We start from the raw sequence: 20653 nt of genomic DNA on the forward strand, positions 1-20653 counted from the left end.
ATGAGGAAGTTGGCAGTGCTCCTATAAAGCCTGACTTCTTTGGCTCTACATTACAGGAGTCATTTCATCAGCCCGAGTAACTTCTCCACCCCTGAGGGCCACATTCAGACCTACTGAAGCCCCCTCAGCGAGAATAGAAACAGATGAAAAGCAACCAACTGCTCCTGCCTCAGGAGAAGATCTTGGTTAGTATGTCAGTCATTCCCACTGGATGCTTAACTATGAAGTACTAAAAGATTTCAGATTAGGGGGGAAAGAGTCTCAATTCTAGACTATCTAATTTATTCAACTTTTTGATTAATATGTCTTTAATTTTTGAAATTATGTTTAATGCAATGAGATAGAATATGGTCCTTCATGTTACAGACATAGAATAAAGTACCCAAGAGTTTTAGAAAAGTCTTCCTGAAAAGATCTAGATTATCCAATGCTTCTTACTAAGTCAGATGTCATTATTAATCATACATATCTTAATTTATTAATGAATGTTAGCTACTTTAATCTTAAATCATTATTTAGTATACTCAAGGGCAATTAAAAGCCCTTTATTGTGGACAATATGTGTAATAATAGTAAAGGAAATAAAAATTGCAAGCATTTGACTAGGAGGCATTATTAAATATTTATCATCTTTAATACTTTTTCATGTTATTGAGAAGCTTTTTTTATATTTTGCTGAGATTTATTATCTTCTATTCTCAGGTAATATAACTGACTTTAGCTCAAGTCCAACAAGAGAAACTGATCCTCTTGGGAAGCCCAGATTCAAAGGTATGTTTGATTGGCTCCAAATCTCAATTGGCTTTTGCTGTGTAATAACTGCAAAATCTTAGTAGCATGTTCTAATAAGGATTTATTTCCCATGTGTCTGCAAGTCACCTGAGGGTCAGCTAATTTAGGCTATGCTTTACTGGATGGTTCTGCCTCCAGCATCAGGTACAACTGAGTTTCCTATGACTTGGGTTCCACATTTTTTCATTCTGGTGCCCAGGATGAAGGACAAACTCACGAGAAGCCATTCTAATGACAATACAAAGTCAAGAGGAGGGAGTTCAAATACAGCATTTTAAGCTCCTCCATGTTTTACACCTGCCAATATTCATTGGCCAAAGAAAGTTACACAGCCAAGCTCAAATCAAGGATTGGGGAAGTATACTCCTTCCATGGATATAGAAAATATTTTTGAACAGTATCAAATCTACCACAGTATGAAAGCTATAATATGGTATAGAGCCCAGTATTTCCTTTTGTAATATTTTTTCTGAAGTATAAAATATGATAAATTTTAACATATGTATACACCCATGAAACCATCATCACAATCAAGATAATAAATACATGTACCACCTCCAAAAGTTTAAACATGTACTTTTATAATTCCTCTACCTCACTCCTCTCACCAAATCTCTAGTTCCTAGATAATCACAGATCTACCTTACTATAAATATGGATACATTTTGTGTATTCGTATATGCAAGAAAAGATAGAATATTAGCTTTTTATTGGTCTAGCTTCTTTGACTCAGCATAATTATTTTAAGACCCATCCATGTTGCAACATGTATCAGTAGTTCATTTCTTTTAATCCTGACTGGTATTCTGTTGAATGGATATATGTAATTATTTATTAAACCTATTCATGACATTAGGGTTTTTTCTAATTTTCTTATATTACCAATAAAGTTGCCATGACCATGCACATGTGTTTATATGGATATATGCTTTCATTCCTTTTGGACAAATGCCTACAAGAGCAATGGCTAGATCATATAGGTGTACATTTAACATTTTAAGAAACTAAGAAATTGTTTTTCATAGTAGTTGTACTGTTAACTTTTCTGTCATTAGTATATCAGAGTTCCAGTTCCTCCAAATCTTTGCCAACACTTAGGATGGTCAGTCTTTTTAATTTTAGTCATTTTAATATATGTGTAGTAGCTTCAGATTGTGATTTTACTTTGTATATCGCTAATTATTAAGCATCTTCTCATGTGCTTATTTGCCATCATTTTGGTTGTGTCCAATCTTTTGTCCATTTTTTATGATCTTGCTTATTTTCTTATTGTTGAGTTTTGAGAGTCTTTATGTTTTCTAGGTAGAATATCTTTTTCAAATACATGCCTTACAAATATTTTTTCCAGTGTGTAGCTTCTCTTTTTTAATTTTAGTAAATCTTAGTTTATTAATTTGCCTTTTTATATATTGTATTTTTGGTGTTGTGCTTAAGATATAATTGGCCAATTGGAGGTCATAAAGACCTCTATTTCCTTCTAGAAGTTTCTCTGCTGTTTCCTTCTAGCAGTTTTCTACTTATACATTTAGGTCTATGATCCATATTGTGTCAAATTTTCTATATGATACAAGATGTGAATACAAATTTGTTGTTGTTTTTGCTTATGGATATAAAATTGTCCAGCATCATTTGTTGAAAAAAACTACTTTTCCCACGGAATTTCTTTTGTATCTTTGTCAAAAATGAATTGTCCATTTATGTGTGGAACTCTTTTGTTTGCTCTCTAGTCTGTTCCATTGATCAGTTTTTCTGTCTTTATATCAATATCACCCTGTTTATGTTGCTGTGGCAGTGGTTTTTGTATTAGTGATTCTGTGTCCTGTGTATTTCCATGTGAATTTTAGAATCGGCTTATCAATGTATAAGAACGGTTATATTTTTATTAGAATTGAGTCTATAGATGAATTGGGAAAAATTGACAGCTGTACAACCTTAAATCTTTCTATCTACGAACAAGGCATATTTTGTTTAGGTCTTAGACTTCCTGCACCAATGTTATTTAAATTGGAGTGTACAGAAACCCACTAAAATAGTCTTTTTATTTCAGTTTCCAGTTGTTCACTACTACTATGTAGAGAAATTCATTTTTCTACAGTGATCTTATATCCTGCAGCCTTGTAAAAGTCACTTAGTAGCTATTATGTAGATCCATCAGATTTTCTACATACAGACTCATGTCATTTGAGAGTGCCTTTTTTCTTGCCTTATTGTACTTGCAAGAACCTCCAGGAAAATACTGAGTAGATACAGTGGGGATGGACATCCTTTTCTTATACCTGATCTTATGGAAAAAACAGACTCTCACCTGAATGTGTTAAGTATGATGTTACCCTGTAGGCTTTTATTGTGTTGAGAAAATTCCCTTCTCTGTCTACTTTGGTTGTAACTGTTATCAGAAATGAGTGCCAGATCATGTGCAATGATTTTTCTGCCTTTATGAAGATTATTATATGTTTTTCTTTATTTATTAGTTTCTTAATATAATGAAATAATTCCTTCTGAATTTTTAACTTTGCATTCCAGGCACAAACTCCACTTGGTCATAATGTACTCTCATTTTATTATATTGCTGGATTTCATTTGCTAAAATTTTGTTGAGAATTATATTCAGTGAAAGATAGTGGTCTGTAGTTTTCCTTTTTTGTAATAAGTCAAGTTTTAGTCTCAAAATAATGCTGAACTCTCCTCTTCACTTTTCTGGAAAAATTCAGAATGCTATTGCTTCTTCCCTAAATGTTTAGTAGTATTTACCAATGAAATGATCTGAGCCTCATATTCTCTTCGTTGAAAGGATTTTATGTATAATTCACTTTCTTTAGTGAGTACAGAGCTATCCAGAGTACTTTTTCGTCCCTAGTGAGCTTCAGTAATTTTTGTCTTTCAAGTTATTAGTTCATTTCATCTAAGTTGTCAAATTTATTGGCATAAAGTTCTTAATATTCTCATATTGTTATTTTAATAATTCTGGAATCCGTAGTGATGTCGCCTATTTCATTCCTGTTACTGATAATGTGTCTTTTTTTCTCTTTTGCCTAATCAGTCTTAATTATTGTTTTTGATCTTCTGAAAAAGTCAGCTTTTTGTTTCATTAATTTTGTCTGCTAACTCTGATCTTTTTTTTTCTGCTTAATATGGTTTAATTTGCTCCTCTAATTCCTTAAAGTGGAATATGTGCTCACTGATGTGGAGCCTCTCTTCCTTAGTATGGTATTTAGTGCTACAATTTTCCCCTAGATATTATTTAAGCAATGTCCAAAAGTTTTTGATATGTTGTATATTCATTTTTACTCTGTTCAAAAATACCTTTTAATTTCCCTTTTGATTTGTTCTTTGACTCCTTGATTATTTAGAAGTATGCAATTTAATTTCTAAATATTTTGAGATTTTCTAGAGATTATACTGTTACTGATTTCTAATGTATCTCCATTGTTGTCACATGTTCTGTCAGATACCTAAATCCTTTTAAATTTATTGAGACTTTTTTATGGGCAGGGTGTGCTCTATCTTAGTATATGTTCTGTGTGTACTTGAAAAGAATGTGTATTCTGCTCTTCATAAGAGGAATGTTGTATTCATTTGCTAGAGTTGCCATAACAAAATGCCACAGAGGTTGTGGCTTAAACAACAGCAACTTATTTTCTTATTTTCCAAAAACTTAAGTCCTAGAAGCCAGCAATCTAAAATCAAGGTATCATCAGATTTGGGTTCTTTTGAAGCCTCTTTCCTTGGATTGCAGATGGCCACCTTCTCACTAGCCTTCATATGGCCTATCCTCTGAATGTGCACATCCTTTGTGTCTCTTCCTCTTTATTTTGTATTCAGTAATTAATTTATTTTTTATTTACATCCAAGTTAGCATATACTGCAACGATTTCAGGAATAGATTCCTTACTGCCCCTTACTCATTTAGCCCATCCCCCCTCCCACAAGTCCTCCAACAACCCTCTGTTTGTTCTATATATTTAAGAGCCTCTTATGTTTTGTCCCCCTCCCTGTTTTTTATATTACGTTTGTTTCCTTTCCCTTATGTTCACCTGTTCTGTATCTTAAATTCCTCATGAGTGAAGTCATATATTTGTGTTTCTCTAATTTTGCTTAGCATAATACCGTCCAGTTCCATCCACGTAGTTGCAAATGGCAAGGTTTCGTTCTTTTTGACTGCCGAGTAATACTCCACTATATATGTATACCACATCTTCTTTATCCATTCATCCATTGATGGACATTTGGGTTCTTTCCATACTTTGGCTATTGTAAATAGCACTTCTACAAACATTGAAATGCATGTGCCCCTTCAAAACAGCATATCTTTATCCCTTGGATAAATACCTATAATTTTTGAGGAATCTCCATACTGTTTTCCAGAGTAGCTGCACCAGTTTGCATTCCCACCAGCAGTGCCAAAGAGATCCCCTTTCTCTGCAACCTTGCCAACATCTGTTGTTGCCTGAGTTGTTAATGTTAGTCATTCTGACAGGTGTCAGGTGGTATCACTTTGTGGTTTTGATTTGTATTTCCCTGATGATGAGTGATATTGAGCATTAATTCATGTGTCTGTTAGTCATCTGGATGTCTTCTTTGGAGAAGTACCTTTTCATGTCTTTTGCCCATTTCTTCACTGGCTTATTTGTTTTTGGGGTGTTGAGTTTGAAAAATTCTTTATAGATTTTGGATATTAACCCTTTATCTGGTGTGTCATTTGCAAATATCTTCTCCCATTCTGTAGGTTGCCTTTTAGTTTTGCTGATTGTTTCCTTGGCTGTGCAGAAGCTTTTCATTTTGATGAGATTTTAAAAGTTCATTTTTGCTTTTGATTCCCTTGCCTCCAGAGACATGTTGAGTAAGAAATTGCTGCAGCCGAGGTCAAAGAGATTTTTGCCTGGTTTCTCTTCAAGGATTTTGATGGCTTCCTGTCTTACATTTAAGTCTTTCGTGCATTTTGAGTTTATTTGTGTGGTGTAAGAAAGTGGTTCAGGTTCATTTTTATGCATGTCTCTGTCTAGTTTTTCCAGCACAATTTACTGAGGAGACAGTCATTATTCCATTGGATATTCTTTCCTGCTTTGTCAAAGATTACTTGGCCATATGTTTGTGGGTCCATTTCAGGGTTCTATATTTTTTCTTTTTTTTTTTTTTTTAACATTTATTCATTTTTGACAGAGACAGAGCATGAATGGGTGAGGGGCAGAGAGAGAGGGGGACACAGAATCTGAAGCAAGCTCTGAAGCAGACTCCAGGTTCTGAGCTGTCAGTACAGAGCCCAATGCAGGGCTGGAACTCACGGACTGCGAAATCATGAGCTAAGCCAAAGTCAGACGCTCAACCAACTGAGCCACCCAGGTGCCCCCATTTCAGGGTTCTCTATTCTGTTCCATTGACCTGAGTGTATGTTTTTGTTCTAGTACCATAATGTCTTGATGGTTAAAGCTTTGTAATACATCCTGAAGTCCAGGAGTGTGATGCCTCCAGCTTCGGTTTTCTTTTTCAAGATGGCTTTGTCTATTTGGGGTCTTTTCTGGTTCCATACAAATTTTCGGATTGTTTGTTGTGGCTCTGTGAAGAAGGCTGGTGTTATTTGGAAAGGGATTTCATTGAATATGTAGATTGCTTTGGGTAGTATCGACATTCTACCCATGTCTGTTCTTCCAACCCAGGAACATGGAATATTTTTCATTTTGTGTGTGTGTCTTCTCCAATTTCTTTCATAAGCTTTATGCAGTTTTCAGTATCTAGATTTTTTCATCTCTTTGATTAGGTTTATTCTTAGGTATTTTAGGTTTTTTGGTACAGTTATAAATGAGATTGGTTCCCTGATTTCTGTTGCTTCATTATTGGTGTATAGGAATGCAACCAATTTCTGTGCATTGATTTTATATCCTGCAACTTTTCTGGATTCATGGATCAATTCTAGCAGTTTTTTGGTGGAATCTTTTGGGTTTTCCATATAGAGTATCATGTCATCTGCGAAGAGTGAAAATTTGATTTCCTCCTGCTGATTTGGATGAATTTTATTCCTTTGTGTTGGCTTATGGCTGAGTCTAAGACTTCAAATACAATGTTGAATTCAGTGGTGAGAGTGGACATCCCTGTAGTGTTCCTGACCTTAGGGGGAAAGCTTTCAGTTTTTCCCCATTGAGAATGACATTAGCAGTGGGTCTTTCATATATGACTTTTGTGATTTTGAGGTATGATCCCTCTATCCCTACTTTCTTGAGGGTTTTTATCAAGAAAGGATGCTGTATTTTGTCAAATGCTTTCTCTGCATCTATTGAGACGATCCTGTGGTTCTTGTCCTTTCTTTTATTGATGTGATGTATCACATTGATTGTTTTGTGGATATTAATCCAACCCTGCATCCCAGATATAAATCCCATTTGATTGTGGTGAATAATTCTTTTAATGTATTGTTGGATTTGGTTGGCTAGTATCTTGTTGAAGATTTTTGCATTCATGTTCATCAGGAAAATTCGTCTGTAGTTCTCCTTTTTAGTGAGGTCTTTGTTTGGTTTTGGAATCAAGATAATGCTGGCTTCATAGAATGAGTGTGGAAATTTCCTTCCATTTTTATTTTTTGGAACAACTTCAAAAGAATAGGTGTTAACTCTTCTTTAAAAAGTTTGGTAGAATTCCCCTGGAAAGCCATCTGGCCCTGGACTCCTATTTTTTGGGAGATATTAGATTACTTAATTCAGTTTCTTTGCTGGTTATGGGTCTGTTCAGATTTTCTATTTCTTCCTGTCCAGTTTTGGTAGTTTATATGTTTCTGGGAATTCATCCATTTCTTACAGATTTCCCATTTTATTGGCATATAATTGCTTGTAATAATCTTTTTTATTTGTACTCTGCAGTGTTGTGATATCTCCTCTTTCATTCTTGATTTTATTTATTTGGGCCCTTTTCTTTCTAGTTTTTATTTTTTATCAAACTGGTTAGGGGTTTACCAATTTTGTTCATTTTTTCAAGGAACCAGCTCCTAGTTTCATTGATCTGTTCTACTGTTTTTTTGTTTTTTTGTGGGGTTTTTTTGGTTTCAATAGCATTGATTTCTGCTCTAATCTTTATTATTTCCTGTATTCTGTTGTTTTGGGGTTTTATTTGCCATTCTTTTTCCAGCTCTTTAAGGGGTAAGGTTAGGTTGTGTATCTGAGATCTTCATTCCTTCTTGAGGAAGGATTGGATTGCTATATAGTTTCCTCTTATGACCACTTTTGCGGAGTCCAAAGATTTCGGGCTGTGGTGTTATCATTTTCATTGGCTTCCATGTACTTTTTAATTCCCTCTTTGAATTCTTGGTTAGCCCATTCATTCTTTAGTAGGATGTTCTTTAGTCTCCAAGTATTTGTTTTCTTTCAAAATTTTTTCTTGTGGTCGATTTCAAGTTTCATAGCATTGTGGTCTGAAAATATGTATGGTATAATCTCCATCTTTTTCTACTTGTTGATGGCTGATTTGTGTTTCAGTATGATTTATTCTGGAGAATGTTCCATGTGCACTGAAGAAAAGTGTGTATTCTGCTGCTTTACGATGAAATGTTCTGAATATCTCTGTTAAGTCCATCTGGTCCGGTGTGTCATTCAAAGCCATTGTTTCCTTGTTGACTTTCCATTTAGATGATCTATCCATTGCTATAAGTGGGGTGTTAAAGTCCCCTACTATTATAGTATTATTATCAATGAGTTTCTTTGTGTTTGTGATTAATTGATTTATATATTTGGGTGCTTTTCATGTTTGGAGCATAAATGTTTACAATTGTTAGATCTTTTTGGAGGCTAGACCCCTTTGTTACAGCCTTTATTTTAAAATCTAGATCTTTCTGATATAAGTATGACTATTCTGGCTTTCTTTTGGTGACCATTAGCATAATAGATGGTTCTCTATCCTGTTACTTTAAATCTGTAGGTGGCTTTAGGTCTAAAATGGGTCTCTTGTAAATAGCATATGATGAATCTTGTTTACTTATCCATTCTGTTACCCCATGTCTTGATTGGAATGTTTAGACCATTGACGTTTATAGTGAGTACTGAAAGATACGAATTTATTGCCATTATGTTGCCTATAGAGTTGGAGTTTCTGGTGACATTCTCTGATCCTTTCTAGTCTTTGTTGCTTTTGGTCTTTTTGTTTTTGTTTTGTTTTGGTTTGCTTCGGTTTTTGGGTTGTTGTTGTTTTTTTTTTAAATCTTTTCTCCCCTCAGAGAGTCCCCCTTAAAATTTCTTGTAGGACTGGTTTAGTGGTCATAAACTCCTTTAATTTTTGTTTGTGTAGGAAAGTTTTTATCTCTCTTTCTACTTTGAATGACAGCCTTGCCAGATAAAGAATTCTTGGCTCCATCTTTTTCTGATTCAGCATATTGAATATATCCTGCCACTCCTTTCTGGCTTGCCAAGTTTCTGTGGATAGGTCTGCTGCAAACCTAATCTCTTTTCCCTTGTAGGTTAAGGACTTTTTACCCCTTGCTGCTTTCATAATTCTTTCCTTGCCTGAGTATTTTGTAAATTTGACTATTATATGCCTTGTTTATGGTTGGTTTTTGTTGAATTTAATGAAAGGCCTTCTATGCTTCCTGGATTTTGATGTCTGTGTCTTTCCCTAGGTTAGGAAAGTTTTCCACTATGATTTGCTCACATAAATCTACACCCTTTTCCCTCTCTGCATCTTCTGGGACGCCTATGATTCTGATGTTATGTCTTTGTAATGAGTCGTCACTGGGTTCTCTAATTCTTATATCGTGCTCTTTTGCCTAGTCTCCTTCTTTTTTTCTGCTTCATTATTCTCCATAAGTTTGTCCTCTATATCACTGATTCACTGCTCTTCTTTATCCATCCTTGCCACCATGGCACCACTCAAGATTGCAGCTCAGTTACAGCAGTTTTAATTTTGTCCTGACTAGCTTTTACTTCTTTTACCTCCACAGAAAGGGCTTCTAATCTATTTTTGACCCCAGATAGTATTCTTATTATTGTGATTCTAAATTCTGGTTCAGACATCTGGCTTGTATCTGTGTTCATTAAGTCTCTGGCTGTCATTTCATCCTATTCTTTGTTTTGGGGTGAATTTCTTCGCTTCATCATTTTGAAGGAAGAAAAGTAATTAATAACATTAAAAAGTAAAAATTAAACAAAAACAACACACACACACACAAACAAATAAAGGATGCTAGATCCTAGGTGTGTTTTGTTCTGGTTGTTGAAAGAAGCTTGATAAATTAGAGAAAAAAGGGAAAGATTTGAAAAGAAAAAAAAAGGAAAACATTTGAAAATTTGAAAAAATAAATACTGTATTGTATTTTACTTTCAGCATTTCATTTTATTCTATAATACAATAGAATAAAATGAAATGCTGAAAGTAAAATAGAATTTAAAAACCTTACAAAAAAGCAAAAAACATAGTAGAAAAATTTAAATAAAAATCTTTTTAATAAAAATGGAAAATAAAAAATTTTTTTCTCTTTCTGTATTAAGAATAAGAAAAGAAAAAAAAATTGAATAGATGTACCAGCAAACAGGATGAAATCCAATTGAAATTACAACTGGTTTCCCCTAGAAGTCAAACTTGAAGCACTTTATAGTCCGTAAACTAAGCAGGTGGAAAGATGGTGGTGTTCCTCAAGAGTGCACTTGGCTCAGTTAGGCAGGGCTTAGTGTAACAGTTCTGTTCTCCACTAGATGGCGATGCTTAGCTTACTGTGTAGATTGTTGTGGTGCATGTAGGTGTGTGTGCACATGCACCAGAGGAGTGAAAATGGCATCACCCAGCTACAGTCTACAGTATCAAAACTCTGTGCTCTCGCCCAGAGGCAATCAAGCACCCCTCCTTTGTCTCCAGCTTCTGTCCACTCTCCACTTCTACACTGTCTGTGACCAAGCCATCAAGCTGCCAGGCGGCACCTCCCTCTTGAGTTTTATCTCAGATGGGGCTATGATTCCCAACCCCTCACTTCTGAAGGACTGACGCTTTGACCCACTCAGACCCTCTGGGGAAGGGTCTTGTTAAACAATTGCCCATGTGTTGTCCTGCCTCCAGGAACCTTTGTGAGAGGGCACTACTGCTGATGCCCAGAGACTGCACCTGGGTGCCAGCCTACCCCAGAAAAAGTTCACGTGATCATGTAGCAGCAGCATTTCAGGGATTATGGTAAATCACAACCCACATCTGGCACCAGACTTCACCCTTAATGTCCTTGTTCCAACACCAGTGAATATGGTTGTTCTCTGGGGTCCACTGGGACCTTTGCCTATGGGGAGGCTGCACAGCCTCTATTAAATGTCCTCCCAGCAGGGGAACCACCACTCCCTGTGTGGCCTGAGGACCCCTTAGACCTTGCTCTCCCCTCCTAGAGATTCACCCTTCCCACCAGAGCACTGCCAGATATGAAGCTGTGGAGTTTCAGAGTCTCCACTCCCCCTGTTTAGAGATTCTTAATAGAATTTAAGCCCTCTCCTTTCTCCCTTTTTTGTTCAGTCTCTTGCAGCTATTTCCACTCTTCCTTTTTCTCTCCAGGTGCTTTTGGTGTGGGTGGGGGAGGGCAGGTTGCTTTTCCCTTACTCTCCCCCCATCTCTGTCCTCTCTATGCAAGCAAAACAGCTCCCTAACCTCCATGACTTCTGTCTCCCCCAGCTCACCTCTCCACACTGCATACCTGCTGAGTTCTGTGGTTCAGGTTGTGCAGATTGTTGTGTTAATCCTCAAATCAGCTTTCTATTTATGCAAGATGGTTTAGTGTTGATCTGGCTGCATTTCAGGGATGAGAGACACACAAAAAATGCTTCCATGCTGTTCCACCATCTTGGCCCCAGTGTCTCTTCCTTTTAAAAGGACATCAGTCACAATGGATTAGGATACCATCCTTATGACCTCATTTAACCTTAATTATTTTATTTTGGGTGATTAGAACCTTATATTTAACATTACCAATGATAAGGTTAGGTTTAAATCTATCTCATCTTGCTATTTGTCCCATCTGTCCTTTGTTCCTTCTTTTCCTCTTTTCCAACCATCTTTTAGATTATTTTTTGTTGTTAAGATTTATTAGGCACACAATGTTACATTAGCTTCAGTTGCACAACATGGTGATTCAACTTTTCTATACATTATATTATGTTTACAAGTGTAGCTACCATCTGTCACCATACAACACTATTATAATACCATTGACTCTGTTCCCTATGCTGGGCCTTCTATCCCCATAACTTTTTCATTCCATAATTGGAGGTCTCTATGCCTCACTCCCCTTCACTCATCTTGCCCATCTGTCCTCCCCTCTGGCAACCATCAATTTTCCTATATTTCTGGATCTCTTTCTACGTTTTGTTTGTTCATTTGTGTGGACTTTTTGTAGATTCTACATATAAGTGAAATCATACAGTGTTTGTCTTTCTCAGTCTGACTACTTATTTCATTTAGCATTATGCCCTATGGGTGCATCTATGTTGTTGTTAATGGCAAGATCTCATTCTTTTTTATGGCTGAGGAGTGCGTGTGTGTGCATGTGTGTATGTATGTGTGTGTGTGTGTGTGTGTGAGCGTGTGTGTGTATATACACAGCATTTTTTATATGTTCATCTATCACTGAACACTTGAGTTGTTTCTATATCTTAGCTATTGCAAATAGTACTGCAATGAGCATAGGGGTGCACATATCTTTTCAAATTAGGCTTTCATTTTCTTTCAAATAGGTATATACCTATTTGTGGAATCACTGGATTATACAGTATTTCTGTTTTTATTTTTTTGAGGAAACTCTGTACTGTTGTGCACACTGGCTGCACAAATTTATATTTCCACCAGCGGCACACAAGAGTTTTCTCCACATTCTTGTCAACACTTGTTATTTCTTGTTTTCTTGTCTCTAGCCATTCTGACAGGTGTAAGGTAATATCTCATTGTAATTTAGATTTGCATTTCCCTGATGATTACTGTTGTTGAGCATCTTTTCATGTGTTGGTTGGCCAGTTACATGTCTTTTTTTGGAACAATGTCTATTCAGGTACTGTGTCCATTTTTAATTGGATTATTTATGTGTTTTGGTTTTATATAAATTCTGTGTAATTCCCATTTCTTACCTCCCTTGTCACAGATTAATTGAAATATATGCATGGGTTTATTTCTGAAGATTGAGTTTTATGCTTTTTATGATTCTCTTTTCTCTCTTTAGTTGTCTTACGAGATGTAACTCTTTATTTTTTATTGCTATAGGGTTTATAGTATGTATCTTTAATTTACCACAATCCACCTTCTAGTGATATTCTACAACTTCACAGATAGTACAAGAACCTTACACTTTTCTCTCCTCCCTCCTATCATTGTTATACATTTTACTTTTACATCATGCCAAATTGATATTATTTATGTTTATATAGTAAATTACCTTTTAGAAAGAAATAATAAAAATATTGTGCATATTTACCTACATAGTTACTATTTCTAGTGCTTTTTATCCCTTTGTGTGGATCCATATTTCCATCTGGCATCATTTTCCTTCTGCCTGAACATCCTTTAATCTTCCTTGTAGGGTGGGTCTGGTGGTTATGAATTCTGTTAGCTTTTGTATGTGTAAAAGGTGTTTTACTTTTAAAAAAAAAAAAGATAGTTTCACTAGTTAAAGAATTCCAGATGATAAGGTTTTTTTCCCCAGTATTTAAAGATGTTGCCCCACTGCCTCTCATTTGCATTCTTTCCAACGAGGCATCTGCCATAGTCCTTCTCTTGGTTGTACTGTGTATCATGTGTCTTTTCTCCCTTAAAGATTTTCTTTTTTTCACTGGTTTTGAGAAACTTGTTTATGGTTGATGTAGTTTCTTTATATTTGTTGTACTTAGGTTTCCTTGAGCCTTTTGGATCTGTGGATTTAGAGGTTTTATCAAATTTGGAAAATCTTTGGCCATTATTTCTTCAGACATCTTCTCTGTCCCCTGTTCTCTACACAGATGTTAAAATTCCATGTATATTATGCTGCCTGACACAGTCCCACAACTCACTGATGCCCAGTTACTTATTTTTATTTTTTTTCTTTCCACTTTTATTTTGAGTAGTTTTTATTGCTGTGTCTTCAAGTTCAATAATATTTGTCTACAACATCATATCTGTGCTAGTGTCATCCAGTGTTTTTTGCATCTTACTCATTTTAGTTTTTACCCCTAGAAATTCAATTTGGGTCTTTTTTTTTTTTTTAATCTTTCATGTCTTAACTTTTTGACTATGTGTGGATTATAGTTAGAATAACAGCTTTATTGTCCTTGTCTGATAACTCTAACATCCATGCAAGTTGTAGATTGATTTCAAATGATTTATTTTTCTCATTACAGGCAATATTTTCCTATTATTTCCTGTTATCATTTTTTATTCCTAAAGTATTGTTGAATTTTCTCCTGGGTGGAGTTAAATTACTTGAAACCACTTGATGCTTTTGATTCTGGCTTTTAAGATTTATTAGGTGGGACTAGAACTGTGTTTAGTGTAGGGCTAATTATTCCCCACTATTAAGGCAATACCCGCTTGGGCATTTTCCAATACCCCAGAAATTATGTAGTTTAAAACATGCTCAGGAGGACCAAATTACTTCTGAATAATAGCAGAAGTTAAACCCATTTTTAAAAAGTAAATCAGCCACAACATCCACATCATGTATCCCAGAGACAGGAATTCTAGATTTTCACAAGTTTGAACAATCTACATCACTGCTTTCATCTATCTGCTTATGAGACCAGATGTCATCAAACAGAAAAATATATTTGAGTTTACTTCCACCTTCTATATGTACAAACTCAAATAAGGCTAAATGTCCAAGTCCTCTCTCTCTTAGGTCCTCATGTGCGATACATCCAAAAACCAGACAACAGGCCCTGTTCCATCACTGATTCTGTCAAACGGTTCCCCAAAGAGGACGCCACCGAGGGGAATGCCACCAGCCCACCACAGAACCCACCCACCAACCTCACTGTGGTCACTGTGGAAGGCTGTCCCTCATTTGTCATCCTCGACTGGGATAAACCATTAAACGATACTGTCACTGGTAAGATCATGGCATGAACACTCATACTATGGTGGGAAGCTTTGATAATGTGAATGTGGTACCTGGTCAGACTATGTCTGAAGAGGCATATCTCAGGGGTAGCAAGTCAAAAGTGTCACCTGATGGGAAAAGATAATCTGTGTCCCAGTGATGGGCTTCCTGTTAATTTAACAGATCTCTTTAGATTATGTTCCTTCCATCTTTTCTCAGAACTCTTCTTCACAGCGTAAAGATAGATGTGGTCTTTTCATTATCCAGAAAATTACAGATAACACAGAAGTTGGCGGGGCTAATGATAATTAAACTACTTTTCATTTTACCAACCCAATTCCTAGGCTGACCCAAAACTTTCAAGCAGTTCAATTATTTTAAGAAAACAAAGTTTTTAGAATTCTGATCATGGTTGATTTTCTGTTCATCTCAGAAAATTTCAATTCTGCTATCACTAGCCCAATTCTTCAAAAAAGACTGTGAAAACTAAGAAATCCTGAGTCATTCTTTGAATTTATTATATGCAAATTAATTCTTTATATGAACAGGTTAGTCAAACTAGAGAGGAGGGAGGAAAGGTAAGGGGCTGAGTCACCCAGAGGAATATAGCCAACAGCAGTACCCAAGCCCCCCACTGCCCATGCCCTGCTGTGCATGAGACAGGTAGAGAGGGTCTAGAGGGGCCACTAAGAAGCTGTTAGGATGGGTAGAGGGACGTACACAGGGGAAAGGAGGAGTGGGAGATTCAGTCAAAAAAGTTTTCTGTGAATAAAGGAGTAAATGGCAGCTATTTCTCCTCAGAGAAAACTGTTTAGTCTGGGCAACTTTCACTCTAAGCACCTATCTTTACTTAGCTGGCTTTTTTTTTTTAAACCATATTTTGCGAATTTCATTTCTCAGGCAGACCTTGCCTTTGTTTTGAGAAAGAACCAGCCTGGGGACTTGCCCAGTCCTGCTTCTTTACTTGGGACTATGCCAGTAGGTGCTACCATCCCAGTATCTAAAAAACAATAAATCTCTAAGCATTGATTATCTACATGGATTAAAAAGTCCAAATCTCCCAATTAATATACTGTGCTAAAAAGGAGTTCTCCTGACAGTCTGAGGCTTAGTTACCATAAAAGCAAATGAACTGTAAAATTTCATCTGCCTTAAAAATGTGGGACATCAAGTTAGAATTGGTTAATATATCTAAAATCTAATACATCTAATATATATTCACTTTGGTGTGTCAGTTTCTGATTTAACTTTTTAAAAGCAAAATGATTTTCCTTTCCAGTTCATCATGAAGCTTTTTTTAATTGTATAAACTTGTAATTTCCAAAGAATAATGAATAGGGTATACTTTGCCTATTTAACCAATCCCTTTTGTAACGTTGTTACTAAATGTTAATGGGCTGCTTGAGATCTTTCACAAGATACTACACTTAGAATAAACAGCTTTTATGGAAAAGGTCCATATCTCTTTAACTATAATATTTTCTAGATAAAAATAAATCCATATTTAATCATTATTCAACTAGTCTGTATTTAAATATTGGACCATATACCCTAATAGTCTCTTCTATTTTTTGCACTTTTGTTTATTTTTAGTGTTTTATCAAATACCACTTGATTTCAAATATAACCCTTTATAAACTAGCAGCTCAGATAACACAACAATTAATTCTCAAATCACTGGAAATGGCTTTACAAGAAAGGATTGAGAAAGATAACAAAAAGGGAGGGAAACATATTCTTTTTTCCCTTAGTTGGCTTCTGTCTGTAATCTTATAACTGGCAAGCACATATTACCTATAATAAATACATCCAAATTCAGTTTTTTCTACATGTCCCTTTTACACTAAAGTAGAAATAGATACACCTGAGAAATGGGCCAGAGGCTGAGTCCTTGAACAACTTAAATTAGTTATGGGGTAGTGCTTTGTGATATGCCAAGAGCACGCCAACATAGATTTAAATTCCAGACTGACTATGTTCTCTATGTGTAATTTGGGTATGCAATTTACTTCTTTGTTTTAGTTTCCTTATTTGTAATAATAATAATAATAATATAACAACTTCCATTATTATCCTCATGATAAGCTATCATCAGCTTATCATGAGGATAAAATTAAACAGAATTTGAATGCGCAGTGTAAATTAGAAGCTGTTAAATTAATGTTTGTCAGTAGTAGCAATAGTAGGACTGGTAGAAATAGTGTCACCATTATTATTTTAATTTCCCAACCTTTATAATAAGTAGTTTTTTTTTTCCTTTTAAGTAATTTATCTTATAATAGGGCAATAATAACCTCTTGGCTATTGGTGGGGGAAAAGACCAATTATTCAGTGTTAATTCTTTATAGATTCCCCATATCTTTACTGTTAAAGAATTTATAAATAAAATTCCATATTTTAAAGTAAGAAATATGAACACATACTAGGTGGCTGGCTTTACTTTCTGAAATATACTCAGAATGTGTCTATAAATAGTCATTTCAAGCATTAATGTGGACTTATGAAAAAGCTACAACTGCTTTAAAGCATTACAAAGGAAAGATATATTTACAAAGCCCAAGAATAAACATCCAAAAGCTAAAATTCCGAAATTCTAAATATGTTTTCTAGTTATAAAGGTAACTTCTATATCCATTTTGAAAACTTGGATCTTTAAGGATAAAAATATTATTAAATGAACGTTTAAAACTGAGTCAAAAGACAAATGAAAAGATGCTCAACCTCTCTCGTCATCAGGGAAATACAAATCAAAGCCACTCCAAAACACCACCTCACACTGGTCAGAGTGGCTAAAATGAACAAATCAGGAAACTATAGATGCTGGCGAGGATGTGGAGAAATAGGAACCCTCTTGCACTGTTGGTGCGAATGCTGGTGCAGCCCCTCGAGAAAACAGTGTGGAGGTTCCTCAGGAAACTAACAATAGAACTCCCCTATGACCCAGCAATAGCACTGCTCGCAATTTACCCAAGGGATACAGGAGTGCTGATGCAGAGGGGCACATGGACCCCAGTGACTATAGCAGTGGTTTCAACAATAGCCAAATTATGGAAAGAGCCTAAATGTCCATCGACTGATGAATGAATAAAGAAGATGTGGTTTTCTATATAATGGAATACTACCTGCCAATGAGAAAGAATGAAATCCTGCCATTTGCAGCAACGTGGATGGAACTGGAAGGTATTATTCTGAGTGCAATAAGTCAGTCAAAGAAAGATATCATATGTTTTCATTCATATGTGGATCTTGAGAAACTTAACAGAAGTCCATGGGATAGGGGAAGAAAATTAGTTACAGAGAAGGAGAGAGGCAAACCACAAGAGACTTTAAATACAGAGAACAAACTGAAGGTGGATGGGGGGGAGGGTTTGAGGAGAGAGGGAAATGGGCGATGGGCATTGAAGAAGGCACTTGGGATGATCACTGTATTGTATGTAAGTCAATTTGACAATAAGTTATATTTTTTAAAAATGAGCCTAAAAAGAAAAAAGAGAAGAAAAAATCTGAGTCAAAAGAAAATTGGAGAAGATATTCAGAAAGAATTTCTAATACCAAGAGTCTGGGATAATACTAAAAAGAATATTACATAGTCAGTGATTACTGTCCCATGCCAAAGATGTTTCTTGAAAGTGGTTGCTTTCATGCAAATTCAACGGGAGTGTTCATACAAATTTTTCTTTGTGTGACTAAGCAGCACTTGAATCTTTCCAATTGAAACCTTTCAAATTTTTGTGACCCTAGTTTCAAAACACAACTCAGGGAAAATAAGCAATAACAATAATAGGTACCACCCGTTGAACAAAACATATGCAAAATACTGTAGGGTACTTTCCATATATTCCTAGTTTAATTCCCACAAGCAACACTATGAAGAGATCTTATTGACATTTTACAAACTGAGATCAAGGCAAGTGGCTTAGTCTATCACTTTTCAATGAGCCATATAGTGTCCTTTTGGTTTATTTTTAACACTTTATTTTTATTTTTATTAAATTTTACAGATTTTTAAAATTTAAATCCAAGTTAACATACAGTATAATAATATTTTCAGGAGTAGACTTTGTATAACACCCAGTGCTCATCCCAACAAGTGTCCTGCTTAATGCCCCTTGTCCATTTAGCCATCCCATCCCCCCACCCAACACCCCTTCAGCAACCTGGTTTGTTCTCTGTATTTAAGAGTCTCCTATGAGTTGTACCCTCTCTGTTTTCATATTAGTTTTGCTTCCCTTCCCTTATGTTCACCTGTTTTGTATCTTAAATTCTACATAATGAATGAAGTCATATGATATTTGTCTTTCATGGACTTATTTCACTTAGCATAGTACACTCTAGTTCCATCCACATTGTTGCAAATGGCAGCATTTCATTCTTTTTGATCACTGAGTTATATTCCATTGTATATGTACGTGTGTGTGTGTGTATACATACACAACACATCTTCTTTATCCACTCATTAGATGATGGACATTTGGGTTCTTTCCATACTTAGGCTATTGTTGACAATGCTGCTATAAACAGTGGGGTGCGTGTGCCCTTCAGCACTCCTGTATCCTTTGGACTAGCCCCTCCCCTTTACTTTAATAGAAAAGTCTTAAGTGTTTTTGGGTCCCTCATCAGTAGCATATCTAACCCTGTATGCAACAGTTTCCATTTTAAAAAAATCTATTTTAATTACATTTTATTTACTCCCATCTTTGTCAGTCTACTAAATACTGCTTCACAGCTGAGAAACATATAAAATAGACATATTTGAATTTAGTGTTCTCCCCTTCCCTCTGTCTTTACCCTCTTTGAGAATAGAAAGCCAACTGCAAGATAGGTTGGGAACAGAAGGGTCTGACAAGAGAACACTAAATACTGACCATTAGTCAGTAGCTGTGCTAATGTATCCACATACAATTGCCTTCTGGTTTAATTTTGAATTTTTAGAAGGATGGTCATACAAAATTATTCAGAAAGAGCCATCCTCTTTTTTTTTTATTTTTAAAATAATATAAAAGGACCATTTAATATTTAAAAGGACCATTAAAAGTTCTTCCCAAATTAAAATTGGTGATTATGTCTTCCAGTCTTTCCATAGTTTGAGTTTTATTTCCAGTCTCCATCCCCTACCTTTCATCTTAGTGTTAATAGAATCCGCACTAAATTGCCACCCCCTTTGTAGTTTTCCCACTTTCCCCGACGGCTACTGCTTGTATATTTCTTCATACTTACAGAGCTTATTTTGAGTAGGGTTTGTTTATGTTTTCTATTTTTCGAGTTTTGAATCTTCTGTGTGACCTTGTCACATACATTAAGCTAAACCCCAATTAAGAGCTGGAAAAGTCAGTTAACAAATTTATAAATTATGTTTTTAATCTGAAAGCCCTTCTCATGATTAGCCCTGCAAGTTCATAGAAACATGCCTTTAATTGAAATTTATGCAGATCTCATGCATACTTTTTTTTTTTTTAATTTATTTCTAGGAGAGAGAGAGAGAGAGAGAGAGAGAGCGTGAGCAGGGGAAGCTCAGAGAGAGAGGGAGTCACAGACTGAAACAGGCTCCAGGCTCTGAGCTGGCAGTCAGCACAGAGCCCGACGTGGGGCTCGAACCCACGAACTGCGAGATCATGACCTAAGCGAAAGTCGGACGCTTAACCGACTAAGCCACCCAGGCGCCCCTCATGCATACTTTAAAGTCATGATTTTTTGAAAAATAAGGATTATTTTCAAGAAAACATATGTAAGCAGTAGGTACAAATCTTTTGTAACATATGTAAGCAGTAGGTAGAAAAATCCCATAATTGTATAGTTCACAGTAATAAACTATCATTCTTTATTTGGTTAACTGCTATTTGCTTTATGGGTTTAAACCCA

At 35.7% G+C, this 20653-nt stretch overlaps 1 protein-coding gene across 1 annotated transcript in view; it reads left to right on the forward strand.

The window, feature by feature from the left end:
- ABI3BP (ABI family member 3 binding protein) overlaps window positions 1–20653 on the forward strand; it is a 204694-nt gene that overhangs the window by 161848 nt on the left and 22193 nt on the right. Inside the window, exons 59-61 of the mRNA XM_077774920.1 lie at window positions 57–185; window positions 703–771; window positions 14594–14803. Coding sequence (XP_077631046.1) covers window positions 57–185; window positions 703–771; window positions 14594–14803 — 408 coding nt within the window. The remainder of the gene's footprint in view (window positions 1–56; window positions 186–702; window positions 772–14593; window positions 14804–20653) is intronic.

The sequence above is a fragment of the Crocuta crocuta genome, unplaced genomic scaffold, assembly GCF_008692635.1.
Source record: "Crocuta crocuta isolate KB4526 unplaced genomic scaffold, BGI_CrCroc_1.0 scaffold6, whole genome shotgun sequence".
NCBI classification, from domain to species: Eukaryota; Metazoa; Chordata; class Mammalia; order Carnivora; family Hyaenidae; genus Crocuta; species Crocuta crocuta.